The sequence below is a fragment of the Phocoena sinus genome, chromosome 1 (assembly GCF_008692025.1).
Source record: "Phocoena sinus isolate mPhoSin1 chromosome 1, mPhoSin1.pri, whole genome shotgun sequence".
Taxonomy (NCBI): Eukaryota; Metazoa; Chordata; class Mammalia; order Artiodactyla; family Phocoenidae; genus Phocoena; species Phocoena sinus.
The window spans coordinates 130,819,651-130,836,279 of record NC_045763.1 but is presented as its reverse complement, the minus strand read 5'-3'; the positions used below and the strand labels follow the sequence as shown (position 1 = coordinate 130,836,279).

At 34.2% G+C, this 16,629-nt stretch overlaps 1 protein-coding gene across 8 annotated transcripts in view; it reads right to left on the bottom strand.

The window, feature by feature from the left end:
- The window catches only part of RABGAP1L (RAB GTPase activating protein 1 like), a 705,589-nt gene that overhangs the window by 572,511 nt on the left and 116,449 nt on the right, over positions 1-16,629 (bottom strand). For 7 of the 8 annotated variants that reach the window (XR_004351208.1, XR_004351209.1, XR_004351206.1 and 4 more), the window contains 3 exons: positions 16,513-16,579; positions 10,973-11,075; positions 7,313-7,479 (listed from right to left, as the gene is read on the bottom strand). Coding sequence is in view for 4 of the 8 variants with exons in the window: in XM_032641784.1 (XP_032497675.1) it covers positions 7,313-7,479; positions 10,973-11,075; positions 16,513-16,579 (337 nt within the window). In the remaining 4 variants the exon portion in view is untranslated. The remainder of the gene's footprint in view (positions 1-7,312; positions 7,480-10,972; positions 11,076-16,512; positions 16,580-16,629) is intronic. The other variant, XM_032641811.1, reaches the window with a different exon arrangement.

The following is a 16,629-nucleotide window of genomic DNA, read 5'->3' as shown; positions in this document are numbered from 1 at the left end:
TCCTAAACTAATCTAACGTAAACAACATTTCTTAAGAGTATCTTTAAAATGAATATTATATAAGCATTTCTTTTTTCATAACACTGTTTTTTCTCTATAATTGCCTCGAATTGTTCTTTGTAGTTTATCACACATCCCCAAATTAAGCAAGAATTCAAGAACCACCCCCTACATGTTTTCAATGCTGCTGATTCAGCTGACCCCTTGACAACTGAACTCTATTTTACACTAACTTCATCTAAGCAGCTAAATCTGCTCCTATTTTTCTTGAAACTCTATAGTATTCATAAATGCCTAATTTATAAAATAAAAGATCACTGAGTTCAATGAAGTTAAGTGCTGCATTTTCCAAGCTCCCATCTCCATACGCTTCTACTCTTTTATGCCTAACATAACTGCTGTTATCAATTTTTACTACATTTTGGCACAAGCAAAAAGTAGAAAATACTTTTATGAAGAACAACACAGCTAAAAATGTTGCACACCATTACTGTGAACAAAAGCAGGTACCTCTGTCCATAGAAAATAATTTCATTTCAAAATTTCAAACAAGTAGTATTTTAAGAGTAACACCATAGTCTTAAGTACAAGAATATTATCTGGACCTAAAGTAAGTATATCTGACTATGAAATAAGCAAAATTTCATTATTAAATATCAATTAGGTTGCTACTTCCCCATCATACCCAAGTAGCTCTTCCTTGTCATATTTTACTCCAGGAGATAAGCCTTTTGTTTTATTTATTAAATCTTCAACACACTAAAAGTCTTTAGATATGAGGATCATTTATTCCTCACTAATAGGCCACTTGGTAATGTGGCCTTGGTAATGTAGTAATGTGTAATTTCTTAAACTCCACAAATGAAAGACAAGGGAAAGGAAAGCTAATACTTAATGAAAGGATCCCAAGTCACTGTCCTTGCCATCTTGCTTTTCTTAACAACTGGCATATTACTTTTTAAATGCATTGCAAAAGAGTTTATGTACGTAAGGATTCTCTCCTTTCTGGCTTACAATTTCAAATCTTTAAATACTAATTTTCCAGAATAAATTCTTTTCAATCAACTAATAACTCCTCAAGTTTTCAATGAAGGCCTATAATAACTGACCTATTCTCATTTCAGTACCCAGAATGAAATACTGCTTTATTCAATTTTATTTCCTTTGATGTAGTCTCATAGTAAGATACACCCTATAGTACAATACAAAGCAAATCTGAAAGTAAGCGGTAACACCTAAATGTCTTATCGTTCTTTAGGCAAAATACAACCAGAAGAATATAAAATTATTCTATGATTTTAAAAATTATAAAACAAAACAAAACAAAAACACTACTACAAAGGTTATAACTTTCCTATCAAAGAATCCTGCCAATAAACATCTTATGATGGGACTCACAGCATTTATTTTCAGTAACAGGAAAAGGAAGAAATAATAATTCATCAAATTACTTCTTAGGCAATTTATTAGTGTAGCAACAGGTTATGTCACTATAGTTTAAAGTTATGAGTATCTTCAATATGAATTCATTTTGGGGTACTTCAAAACTGTCATTTTAAAAATCACTTTGAAATGACAGAATAATAATTAATAAGCACATAAAATTTGAAGCAGCAGAACCTTCCAAAATTCTAATTTTGCTTTCAGCTGTTTTGAAAGTCCTCCCATGAATTAATCAATTTTTTTAAAAAAGAAAATATCAAGTGATGCATAATTTCTTTTTTATTGAGATATAACTGACATATAACATTGTGTAAAGTATACAACGTGTTGATACATTTATATACTGCAATACGATTACCACTGTAGCATTAGCTAACACGTCTATCATGTCACATCATTATCATTTCTTTTTTGTGGTGAGAACAATTATGATCTAGTCTATTAGCAACTTTAAAATTTATAATACAGTACAGTCATTCCTTGGTATCTATGGAAAGATTGGATTCAGGACTCCTCCATGGACACAAAAATCTATGGATGCTTGTGTCCCTTATATAAAATGACATAGTATGGTTGGCCCTATGTATCTGCAGGTTCTGCATCCACAGATTCAACCAACCAGGAACTGATCCATGGACTGATCCACAGACTGATTAATGGTTGACTGAATCAACCCTTGAGAAACCCGTGGAAAAAGGGCACACTAGACTGCTGACTACAATCACTAAGCTGTGCATTAGACCTCCAGAACTTTTTTATCTACTAGTTGCCAGTTTGTACATACTTTCTTAACTATACTATTTCTGAAGAAAGAAATTAGTTCACTTTCAAAATATCTGCTATGCCATTCCTCTAAATGTTGGCAACAAAAGGTTTTCAGCACTTGACTCCATATTTTGATGGGTATTCATTCAGCAAAATCACTAGCAGAGGGTTTGACTTCCAAACCCAGGAAAAATAGAAGGAGAGACTGAATTTTCTAAAATTCTAACTTTGTATATAAAAGTTGTATATAAAATAAAGTGTACCCTAATACTTTGGATTTGTACCCAGCTTCTCTTTTGTTCCCAGTTGCAGAGGTGAATTATGACATTTTGTCTCCCATTCAAGCCTCAATCAACTGCAGTCTAACTTCCGCCCCACTACTCCTCTGAAATTGTCCAAGTTTTACAGTCTAAGATCTTTGTCTCTTATTTACCAATCAAATCCTTAGCTAACCTTCCTGAAGTACCTGATGCTTAAGGCATTCTCTCCTGCAGGAAACAATTTCCTCCCTCGCCATTCCTGGCCTCGTGCTCTTGTGATTTTACCCCTAGATCTGTGCTAATCCTCTACATTCACTTGGCTCAATCCTCTTCCTATACCAATCTTCAATGTCTCCCCATTCAACACTTGGCCACCTACGCCTAGTCACAATTCTCAAGCTTTAACCACTTTTAAAATCTTTATTTCCCAAGCTTAGGATACAAATATCCAACTGCTTACTAAACCTAAAAGTTCCACAGAAATGTGAAATTCAGCATATCTGAAACTCCGCTAGCTTTCCTCATGAGTCTCGAAACATTTCTCCTTGAAAGTCTATTTCTGTAACAGGGAAAAGCTAAATGGGACTCCAGGTTCGATCTGTTTCTTTGACTTTAACCTTTGCTTTTTGTTGTTTTTGTTATTATAATCATACATAATGGCCTGACTCAGGGAACCCTACCCCTCTGCCTGAATGTTAAACTAAAGTGCCTCTGTTCAGTTCAAAGGGAGACAACCTCACCCCACCCACCTGTGGATGTCTCAAGAAAGAAGAAGAAATTAACACATCCCCTCACGGAGGCTGGCCATTCCACAGGGTATTTGCAAAACTTATGGCCTTTTGACTTTACTTACTCATCTCCTCCCCCTCTCTGTGCTATAAAAGAAGCTGGCATCCAAACCCCGATAAGATGGTTTATCAGAGACACTAGCCTGGCATCTTCTCCATCTGCCGGCTTTCTGAATAAAGTCGTATTCCTTGCCTCAACACCTCGTCCCCGATTCACTGCAGCGAGGGGAGAAAGCTTGGACTCCGTAACGTCTCAATCAAAAGGATCAACAAGCACCCAGTCACCTGAAAGTAATCCTAGACCCCTTGTTTTCCCTCAACCTCACGTCACATCAAACACCAGATCTTGATTCTTACTTCCCTAAGGCCTCTCAAATTCATCTTTTCTACTATCCCCACTGCCACAGCCTTTCTTCACGCCATCATTTCTCATCTTGGCCACAACAGCCTTCTTACTTCATATTTATTTGCCTGCAATAGCAGTATCTTTTTCACTACTGTCAGCGTGACCTTTCCCAATTATAAATATAGTGTCATTCACAGCTTAAAATTCTCCCAACCTGAGGATAAAGGACTAAGCATGGTAATGACCTACCTATTCGGAATAATTACCCACCATGCCCACTGATGCTTCGGCAATATCTAATTTCCTACAGATCTTGAACATATCATGTTACATCAGAGTTCTACGACCTGACTCAACTCTTGTCTCTGACTAAAATGCCCTCCTCTGCCTTACCACACTCCAAAATCCTGACCTTTCTACCAGAGTTAGTTATTCATTTATTGGTTCATTTATTCATTCATTTATTTTAGGCTTAAGAAACAAAGGATTCTACCCAAAAAGAACAGAGACTAGATAGAAGACAAACAAGTATTAATTAACATTAATAAAAACAATAATAGCTAACATTTACTGAACATGTACCAGGTGACAAGCACTGTCCTAAAGGGCCTTACATGAATTCATATTTATTCATCATGACAACTGTGATACTGTGATATAATAAGAAATATATATTTTGGTATTCATCCTGGCTTCTGAAACAGTGCCATAGCAATAAAGGTGAAAGAAACATCTTTTGTTGTAATATTTCGTTTTTATCCCATTTCTGAAATAGTTCCAGAGTAATAAAGGTAAAAGGAGCATCTTTTGTTATTCCTAATGAGTTTCTTTCAACCGCACTTAAATTTTGTTAGAGGTGACTTTTGGAAAGCCCCTGAGGGTATGGGGGGTGGGGGAGAGATGGATGCTAAAGGAATCAATCACATGATAGAAGGCTGGAACTTTCAGCCCCACTCCCCCAACCTCCAGGGAAGCGAAAGGAGCTGGTACTTGAGTTAATCACTAATAGCCAGTGATTTACTCAATTGTGCCTACAGAATGAAGCATGCATAAAAAACCCTAACTTAGGTGTTCAGAGAACTTCTGGGTTGGTGAACACATGGAGGTACTGAGAGGGTGGCGAGCCTGTACAGGGCGTGGAAACTCCATACACCTTCCCCCATACCTTGCCCTGTGCACCTCTTCTAGCTGGCTGTTCTAGAGCTGTATCCTTTTATAATAAACTGGTAATCTACTAAGTAAACTGTTTTCCTGAGTCTGTGAGTCATTCTAGCAAATTATCAAACCTGAGGAGGAGGTTGTGGGAACCTCCAAGTTATAGCTGGTTGGTCAGAAACACAGGTGACAACCTGGACCTGCAACTGGTGTCTGAAGTAAGGAGGAGGGGCACAGTCTTGTGGAACTGAGCCCTTAACCTGTGGGGTCTGTGCCTACTCCAGGTAGTGTCATAATTGTATCGTAGGCCATCCAATTGGTGTCCAATTGGAGAATTAATTGCTATAGGAAAAACACTCACCCATCTGGTGTCAGAAATGAAGTGGTATGAATAGTAGTAAAGGAAACAGAGTTTTCTTTTAACAACTCTGAGAAGTTAGAGGGAAAGTTATAACCTTAAAAATTAAAAGATATTAGGAAAAAAAGTTTTTAAAAAATCAGTGATATAATCTTCATATGAAGAAACTAGAAAAACAAGTTAAATCCAAAGCAGAAAAAAAAAAGGAAATAAAAAAGAAAGCAAAAGGAATCAACAGAAGATAAAACAGAAAAACAATAGGGAAATCAATGAACCCAAAATCTGTTTCTCTGGGGGGGGGAATAAAATCAGTAAAATTAATAGACCTCTAGCTAGGCTGATAAAACAAAAAACAAGAGAGAATATATAAATTACCAATATCAGAAATAAAAGCAGATCCTACAGATCCTACAAACATTAAAAATAAAAAGGTAATATTTTAAGCAATAAATTAAATATCCTTGATTAAACTGAAGATTCCTTGAAAGACACAAATCACCAAAAATGACTCAAGAAGAAATAAAAATAATAATAAACAGACTAACACAATATCTACTAAAGAGATTAAATTATACCACTAAAGTTAGAAACCATGTTCTTATCTGATATTCATTTAAATCAGTCTCACATTTATTGGAGCTGAATATTACAAGTGAATCTAATTTAATCTTTTTATTTCACATGAAATGGCCTCAAACAGTATTTTTAATGTTTTAGTACTAAGAAATTCTTATCTCATGGTACTTACCACTCAGTCACTCAACATCAGTAGTTTTAAAAATATGAAAATAACATTTAATAATAAAAATCCACTCTAATATATATATTCTTGAAATTTATATAAATATATAAATTCCAGTACTCTTGTTTATCTTGCCATATATATATTATATATATCTATATCTATCTATCTATATATATATGAAGCTAATTTGGGGGGGCAGGGCGGGAGGGGGGAAGCTAACTTTTTATCAAGTCTCAAGGAAGAAAAATTCACAGCATAATAATTTATTAACTGTCACTAGAATGATGACAACCACTTTGTATACAGCTCCTTTATTCACTCTTATGCAACTCTGAATAATCCTTTGGCTCAAAATGACAAACGAATTCTTTGACAGTCATTAACAATTAAGCTACCAAAAAAAAAAAGAAAAGAAAAGAAAGAAAGAAGGGAGAAAAATATCTCAGAATAAAACATGAAAATATGCTCAGTACACTAAAATTTTAAATATTGTTCATATTATATTCATCAGAATATGCTACAAAAACTAAAAGAAAAAAAACAGTCTACACAGTAATAAAAGCTGTGTCAAACCACAGCTCTAATAATTTTATGCAAGACGAAAACCACAACAATTTCAAAGCATCTAATATATGAAGCCTAACTGAGCAATGACAAGTTTTTTTTAATATGAAAATGGTTAAGTGGCTTCTATATTTGTTCACTGAACTGATGCTTGCTTTTACCACATTACATTTTGCATATTACAGTATATGAAGCAACAAGCATTTTTTAAACTTGGGAGAGAGGGAGCACTAAACAGGATGAAAAGGATTTACATCACTCAAATAGAATATTTTACTCTGATTTCATAAAATGGACACTACTAGAATTCAAATTATTTTTCACTGTTACCTTCTTCCTTCATTACATAACAAAAAGTGTATTTTACCTATTAATACTGCCTAATTTAAGAACTTCACAGAAACCCTAATTTTGTTCATTTAATATTAAAATAATTTTATAACCTTACTAATAAGTCAAACAACACCTTCACATAATATTATATAGGTAGAAATAACTATAAAAATTAGTCATGTATTACTTCATAATGTTTTTACTATTATTTATAAAGATATGATGTTTCTGTGCCCTTTCTTTTTGGTTTTATGTAATTGTATATAAAAGGAAGAAAAGCTGTTTTAGATATAGATTCGTTATTTCTATTAAGTATGTTGATACTTTACAAGTACACATTACAGGTTTCTAAAACAAATTTCTACATAATTATTACTAGTTGTTTTTTTTCAATTGACACATGGATTTTTCAAATACTCTGCTAGTTGACTCTAAATATCATTTGATTATCTGAGGAATTCTATTGCTTTTTATTGTTATTTAAGAAATTATGTTGGCATTAAAGAAAAAATGGTGGGAAAAATGTATTATGTGAGAAGAACAAAAAGGTCCTACCTGTTTCAACCTCATGAAGAAAGTCTCCGTGAAAGTCTTTCTGCTGAAATACCAAAATCGCTCGTTTGCAGGGTACACGCGTACTACTGTCTCCAGGAGAAAGCGGACAGGCTCCACCACCTCCGTGACTACCATATCCACCGCCACGGTCATGTACACTCGTTTATCTGCAGTAGAAATTTTCTGTGTTTTATGCCAGCTTTATTATTACTTAAGAAAACAAAGTTAAAGGATTAAGGTTCTTTTTTTTTTTTTTTTTTTTTTTTTGCGGTATGTGGGCCTCTCACTGTAGCGGCCTCTCCCGTTGCAGAGCACAGGCTCCGGACGCGCAGGCTCCGCGGCCATGGCTCACAGGTCTAGCCACTCCGCAGCATGTGGGATCTTCCCAGACCAGGACACGAACCCGTGTCACCTGCATCGGCAGGCGGACCCTCAACCACTGCGCCACCAGGGAAGCCTGGATTAAGGTTCTTTATACTCCTGTTACCTGCTATGTTTAATTTTAAATGTTTTATTGTCGCTTAGATTAAATAGGTAACCAAGTTTCCCAAGTATGTTTCTCAACACTCCTGATCCCACCTTAATCAAATGTCCAAATCTCCTCTGACAACTTTAATTTCTCCTTCTCAAAATCAGGCCCTTAATATAAAAAAATAAATAAAATAGAAATTTCAGAATGTCTTTTACACTATCTTTTAGGTTTAAAAAAAAAACCTGGAAAGTCACAAAGATCTGCCCTTTCATTTTATAAAAAGAGATACTAGAAATTATTAGGTCTGTTTGATGAGTTGCATGGGAAGGACTGTCAAATCAGAAGAGATGCTCAACCTTCATTATGTTAAATTTGTTTGGGAAAATGTTATTAATATTTCAATGTTGTATGCTTTAAGAGAAGTCCCCAGAGATTTGTCAGTACCCTCATTGTCCATAATACATATTAACCATCAGGAAAATCATTGACCAAAGCTCTAATGTGTAACTTTCATATATATATACTCTATATATAACATATAAAATACGCTATATATACTCTCTATATATATAACATATAGAGTACACATACACATATATACTCTCTCTACATATAGAGAGTATATTATACACACTACATATTTATAGTATGTATATATATTTTATATACATAAAATATATATCAGAGTCCTGGCAAGTGCTTTTAGACAACAGTATACTGTTACCAGTCAAAATTTCAGTTACTATTTAAAATGTTTTCTTCACCATAGACTTCCTCTAATTTGAATCTAGACTTTCTAGACCAGTGTCTATTCCTTTTCTTCAGTTTCGCTATAATAGGCTGAAATATGGATTTCATTTTATCCTATTTACCCTGCTTGAAATTCATTGGGATTTTTGAAACTGTGGTTTGTTTATTCCATATCATTTTGTCACTTCTTCATTATTATTATTATTTTTTTTTTTTTTGCAGTACGCAGGCCTCTCACTGTTGCGGTCTCTCCCGTTGCGGAACACAGGCTCCGGACACGCAGGCTCAGCGGCCATGGCTCACGGGTCCAGCCGCTCCACGGCATGTGGGATCCTCCTGGACCGGGACACGAACCCGTGTCCCCTGCATCGGCAGGCAGACTCTCAACCACTGCGCCACCAGGGAAACCCCTCTTCATTGTTTTTAAAATATTTTTTAAATTTATATTGTCTACCATTTTCAGTTCTCAGTTAAAGGAAAGTTCAAATAACCAAGCCCACCATTAGAAGAAACCTTCAATACTGTCTTTTTAACCATTATACAACATTTATACTCATCAACTACACTCCTATTAATATCATTAAACTCAACAAAAAATGTATTACATTCGTACTAAATACAAGCATTCTATCTGCCAATTCAAGAGGAATTAGGATTCTCTAGACATTGTACTTGACCTAAGGACCTTATAAAGTCTCAGGGGAATAAAGTAGAGGGGTTAGGGAAAATAACAAAACACAGAATACAATATACAACTTGATGTAGTGAAAAGATCCAAGACATTTCATCTCTCAGGGCTTCAATTTTTGTAGTTTTGATTCATGACTCCTCTGAGTAATGTATAATTTCAAGAACACCATTTAAAAATGTAAGAAATTAGGTCAACATTTTTGTGTGGCATATGAAATGATTTTAAATTTAAAACACATTATCTTTTGCATTAGAATATTATTGTAATATAGTACTATGTAGTTTCTTTTCATTGAACAAATAAATTTTAAAATATGTATTTTTTTAAATACATAATTCTTTTTTATTTTTTTACTATTATTATTATTTTTGGGCCACACTGCACGACATGTGGGATCTTAGTTCCCCAACCAGGGATCGAACCTGCAACCCCTGCATTGGAAGGCAGAGCCTTAACCACTGGACCACCAGGGAAGTCCCTGAAATATATTATTTTTAATTGAGGACCAAATAGGTATTAAAATACAAAGTGAAACTGAACTATGTGTTACATTAAGAACAGGTAAGAAGTGCTTTTATAAGTTATTATTTGAAATTTCTATATTTTACTTCAAAATTATCAACTGGCTTATTTTTTCCATTTTCACATTGATTTTCTGAATGATTATAAGGAAGAAGTTTACAGACTGGTATTCACAAGCCTGTATCCAGAAATAACAAACTGTGGTGTAAAAATTATTTGTTCCTAATATATGAAAAGCTAAATTTTACATAATCATCATTATTTTTCTCTCTTTTAGCCCTCAGTTTGAAATAGTTTGATGTGTGATCAAATGCATGCAATTTATGGAACTGGTAAATATTTTTATTAAGGAAATTCAAAAATAATTATCATTTAATGTTCTTCATTAATATATTATATTTCCATATCAGTATTCACTAATGCTCCCGTCTTTAACCAAAAGTCTATTGTGGGTAAAAAGTAAATAATATAAAACTAAAGATCAAACAAGCTGATCCATTATTTTCTCAATATAAATTATTGGTTGAATCATAGTAAAGCATTTAGTAGAAGATTATAACTCATGAGATAAAACTAAATTTTAGTTTAAAGAAAGATGGTGGAGGGGAAAAAAAAAAAACCACATGGGCAATTAACAGATATCTGGATAAAGTAGGAATAAAAATAAATACAATGGGAAAAATGACAAATGAGCCTACTTACCATCTATAAATTCTGTTCAACACTAACATATTAAACAAAATGAAAAGGTAAACAACTTGGAAAAAAGTATTTGCCACAAATGAAATCCTAAATATACATTACTAAGTTCCCGAAGGTCAAAAGACTGGAATGAATAATAGTAAATGAAAAGATATAAGTAATCTGTAATATAGAGAAAAAAAGTTAAAATATAGTTATCAGAGATGCAAAACTTCCAGAATTTGCTTCATCATTTCTTTCATATTCTTCCATCATTTCCCCCTTAAATAAATCAACTCTATAATGACATATGAAACACGAAGCCCAAATACTTTCTTAACATAATGTAATAAAATTAATGCACATATCATCGGGGGGCTTTGTTTTGAATAGTGGAGGTTTTCCCCATAGATGTATAAAGCATGAAAACAAGAATAATTGCATTTAAAATGAGCACCAGAATTTTTTTTAAACATGGCAAAACAATATTGTCCATAATGTAAATTTTAAAGTAAATAATAAGGAATTTTTTAAGAAAATTCACCTTTTGGGGTTTCTTCATTAAGTGCCAGAAATATTGGTGCATTGGGGTTCCACATGCCGGTGATAACATAAGCTCTCCCATCATAGCTCTTTCCCATGGATTCCTATAAAAGTTCAAACAGGAATCACTGAGAATATATACATCAAAAAATCATCATTTTAAATTATACCTTACTTTAAGCAATCCAATTTATTAAAATTTGAATTCACAAACAGGGGACTTATTTTCTTTGTAAATTTTTTTCATCCCACAGAAGCATTTCTTTAAATATTAAATTCTCCTACAGCTTTCTCCAGAGTTTCTATTTAGAGACACATACTCTTGGATAAAAGGAGGTATGCCCTTACATGCTGACTCACAAAAACATAATACTGGTATGAAGTTATATTTAACTTTATCTTAGGCTGGTTGTCAAAATCTCACATACCTACACATACAGGATATAGGAAGTTTCTATTAAAACTGTATTACGGATCTCACTGAAGATAGTTAAACTGAATTAATAGCTAATCACAGGAAAATAGGTTAGGATTTTTCTTCTAATGTTCTAATTTTTAATATATTCTTAAAATATTAATGTACTTTATCACAATGAATACCTTTAAAGTTAATACTTTTATTGCCTATATGCCAGATATAGGTACACTTTCTAACAATCATAAATCAATATTAGGAGACTAATACTGGTTTGTAATCAGCACTCAAGGTAATTAACTATCTCCCTCTACCCTCATACTTATTCTCCTTCTGTTCTCTCCTTCTCCTCTTCCTCTTCATTTCCTCCACTCCTTAAGACTTTTACCAAGCCAGCTCTTGACTCTCGCTAAAGCAGCAACTCCACAACTATATGTGGCCTTGAAAGCAAGGCAACACATAGTTTGTGTTTGTGTGTGTGTGTGTGTGTGTGTGTGTGTGTGTGTAGTGTGAGGGAGCTTAGAGGTTGTCCCGTGGGAGAACAGCACACGCATACAAATATGTGCACGTGCAAAAGAGTATTATCCACAGTACTTTCAATTTTCTGTACCGATTTCCTTATATTATAAATGGAGAGTACGAAAAGGGTCAGACTAAAAATAAAAGAGAAAAAACTTTTTTTTCAATATTTCCCCCACACAGATGCTTCTCTGAATCCCCATGAAATTACTGTAGTCATTTGGCAATTACTATGTACATTTTTCTAGTGTACTAGTGACATTTCACTAATCAGATTGTATAGCTTAAGTGCAGGGACCCTGAATTCCAGAGGTGAAATACACTCAGGGCCATGTAAAGGAAAGCCACTCAGTACCTCCAACACATTTATATATTCATATCTTTCTCTCTCTCCCTCACTCCCTTCCATGTGCTTATCCTCTCTCTCTACTGTCTAATTAGACGTTCAGAACAAGAATGAGCACCTGACCCAAAAAAGTCCAGTCCATTTCTGGACAAGAGCTCGTGCTATGCTTGAGTCCAAAAAAATGAGCTAGACCAGTCAAGTTCTTTCTTTCAATTAACAAATACCAAGGAAAGTGGGCAGTTAGCAGTGGGGCTGAAAGGTTTTGATAAGAAGTCAGGTGATGTCAGGCCACGTACAAAACGAAGTTATAACAGAATTTAATGTAGGGGAAAATATATAAAGAACAGCAGAGTACTAGGAAACTGCTAAGTGATAAGAGAGAAATGGAGAAAACAAACACCGAAAAAATCCTTAAAAATAATTAATCCTGTAGTCAAAAAACAAAGGCAGATACAAAGGAGGCAAGTTGAAGGGGAGGAAAGAGAAGGGCAGAGAAGAAGCAGGGAGGGAGAGAAAAGGGCAAGGAGGGAGAAGGGGAGGAGAGGGAGAAAGAGGGAAGAGAAGGAAAGAAGGGAGGCAGGGAGAGGGAGAGAGAAGAAGGTGCAGAAAGACAGAAGGGGGGGCGCAGCACCAGAGGTTGAGAGAACAGGGGCAGCAGTAAAGAGTCTCACAGAAAGAGTAAGCCCATGGCAGGAGAGGCAGACAGGAAGAGACCAGATAGAGACCACTTTGCAGGTTTAGGTACAATTTCATGAAGATCAACAACCTCTTTTGCCTTTAAGGTGCTCTAAGTGAATCTTTGTTTCTTGTAACCAAAACAGCCCAACCAAATTAAGCATATTTTTATTTCTTTTTAGTCCTCACAACATACAACCACAATAATACTGTCTTACACATCAAAAGCCCTCAATAGAAGTTTCTCTTTATCAAGTCATTTTTGATACTGAACTAGACATTTCTATTACATAGCCTGGCTTGCTCCCATCCCCTTATGAAGATACTATCACAATCTTTGCTCTAGACTTCTTTCCTGACTCCTCTGCATGCCCTGGCTCCCCCAGGAAGGCTGACAAGATCAGGGACATCAGGTAAAGGACATCTGGACGACAAAAGCCTCTGCCCAAACTAGGCCAGGCTGGAACCACCAGATGCCCTCTTCTTAAGAAAATAAACTGGGAAATATAATGAGAATATGACACTTTGCAATGGAAACATATGCTGAAGAATCATGCTAATTCATACTAAGCCATGAATGAACTACTGTCAAGTTATGAGTAAGCTGAAGCTATGAGGTCAAGTAGGCAGACAGCAGGGTAAAGCACACAGATGGCATCAGAAGGAGGAGATAACACAAAAAAATAAAAATTAAAAATGTAAGTTCATGCTAATCCATCTATTCATTAAACAAATATGAGCCCACTGTGAGTCATGCTCTATACCTGTGAGTATCCAGCAAGGAAAACAAAACAAAAATGGTCCTGACTTTATGGAGCTGACAGGCTAATGATTTCCAAACAGCAGTTTGTGACCCATTTGTGGATCATATAATCAATTTAGTGGATTGTGACCAGACTTTTTAGTCAAGTAGAGGAAAAAAAATTGCAGATTTCATCACACATGTAAGGGTTAAGAACTGTTTCATAAAAATTTTACTTTAGCTTTTTTTATACACAAAGATTACAAGTATATTGGATTACAATGTAAATTTTATTTCTGTGAGTCCAGCTACTAGCCTAATGTCAATAAATAGTTAATTGTGAAGATCCACAAACTTGCTGTGGCGTCTCTAGGACTTTTTTTTTTTTAATATTATTTTATTTTACCTGCTTCTGAGTTTTTCTAAAAATGGTATTACATTGTTTTTAGTCTTCTGTGACTTGATTTTTTTTTTAACATCTTTACTGGAGTATAATTGCTTTACAATGTTGTGTTAGTTTCTGCTGTATAGGACTTTAAGTTGTGCTCCAGTTCCATGAAAACTGACTCTACCTAGTTTTCAGCTTTTTGGTACATTCCTGTTAGGCTTTTCCTAGGTATCAATGGCTATGAATCAAAAATTCTCATTTCCTTATTCCTACTACAAGTATCTTCACCAAACTATTCTCACTCACTACTGGGAGAAAATTGAGAGTCTGTCATCTGTACCCACAAAAAAACCTAACTAATTTTATTTATATATGATTTTATTTACAGACTATGTATGATATATATATAAGTAATTTGGCTATTTGACTAAAAAATATATTTCATTTATAAGTATAACTTTCTCTTTCATGTAGATTTTATATTAAACAAAATTTATAAATTTATAGAAAAGTCTCAGTTCATCTGGCTTATTTAGCATTCAGGGAAGAAAGTCAGCATTACTTAAAAATTATTCAAGTCAAATAGAAAAGTCTCACAAATTCTGAAATTAAATATAATTAAACACTTTTAAAGTTTGTCAGAATAAAGTGCAAGGTGAAATTTGTTTTCAAAGTGTACACGTATTTGGATGTCATAGAAGAAAAAGTATTAACATCTGGCTCTAAAGGGCAGAACTAAGACTAATTAGGCAAAGTTACAAGGAATATGATTTCAGGTGATTACAAAGGTATAACCTGTAATAACCAGAACTGTCCCATAGTCTTCATTATAAGGTAACAAGTTCCTTTTTATTAGATGTAATCTAGCTAAAGCTCAATAACCGTGTATTAAAGATAGCATGAAGATTAATAGCACTGGTAATAACAAATCACAACTGCTCATAATTGTACATATAAACCCTCCAACTTGGCGAACTATTTGTGGCACAGGTAAGCCCACCGCTCTTTCCAGGAGCTTCAGTGCTGACAAGTCCTTTGATATCAATATGGACTCTTAAAGGTGGAGGGCTGCACCACAAGCAAGACACTAAGACTAAGGGGTTCAGAAGTTCATGCCAGGTCTTTAACTCTATAATCTAAACTTAGGTTTCACAGAAAAATCTTTGCCAGTGATTCACCTTAATCTTTTAAACTCTGAAAAATCATTCTAATTAGGATCTAGGAGCTTATAAGTGTTTAATGTCCCTGAAACTACCTCCTCACGGAATTTTCAGGGCTCCAAAATGCTATGTCCTGCCTTAAGTAAAACCACTTGCATAACTGATATGCTGTAAAGAGAGAGGGAAGAGAGATGAACCAATACCTAATTCATTTTCACATTTAAAGTAACTGGTTGTCCTTACCTTACCTACCCATGCAGTGCTTCCTCTGTATTTCTGTGGCTCATTGTACCAACTCTATGAGAGCACTTAACTCACTGCTGTCATTACATACTTAAAAGATCTATTTCCATCACAAGATTATGAACCCACAGATGGTAAGAACTGTTTTACCATGTCTATAACACCAGCACTTCACACAATACCTGGCACAAAATTAGGTCCTCAAAAAGGCTGAATAAACCATTCTACTACCAGTAGAAAATCCATGTGATGTTACCATGAAATAACTCAAAGAAAAAGTTGATATAATTTGTGGTATTTAACTGACATTTGCAAAATACAGCTGAAAGGAAGAAAACATGTAGTGCTACCTAAAAAAATCTCAGTTAAGTAAAAAACTTTATACTTATACTAAGATAATTATTTCCTATAACATTTCTAAACCACAGAGTAAATGTTTTCATTAACTGCAATATTAGCAGGTATTTCTGTTTAAAAGTTAAGATGGCTTGCTATTTTTACATCAAATACCAACTCTTAAATACATATTAACCTTCAAGGGCATTCCTTAAATAAGTACCACTCCTAAAGTAAATATACTTTGCTAATGAAAGGTAATCAAGAAGGAAAAATTCAGAAAGGGAAACGCTTTAAAGAAAACAAAAGCATCCATCACGGTACTCAAATTAATAACATTGTATTAAAAAAATGAAAGGCACCATATTCACTTATAACATTGTGCCTGTTATAATCATGTATTTGCTATTTTGGCTCAAAGAAGAGACACATTCCTAAGAAGCCAAACAGATGAATAGATACATATTTTCATTACATTATCTTTTTATTTGTTTCCCACTTGCATATGCTTTTTTTTATGAAAGTTTTCCTAAATCTCTCCCTCGTAAGTAATTTTAAGTTTGGGGTTCCAAATTAAATTACTACTATCATAGTAATTGATAGCTGAAAGTTAGAAACAATTTTGACAAAATGACAAAATTTCAAAATAGAAAATACTTTAAAAATATAAAATAACTATCATCTATACTTGGTTACAGTGCTTAAGATTTTCATTACCATATCCAGTAAATGCATGTCACTGTTCTTCACGTTTCGACCTGGGCTTAATAACATTCCAAAACATCTGAAAATATTGGGGAGGGAAAAAAAAGGAGAAATAAGGTATCAAGAATA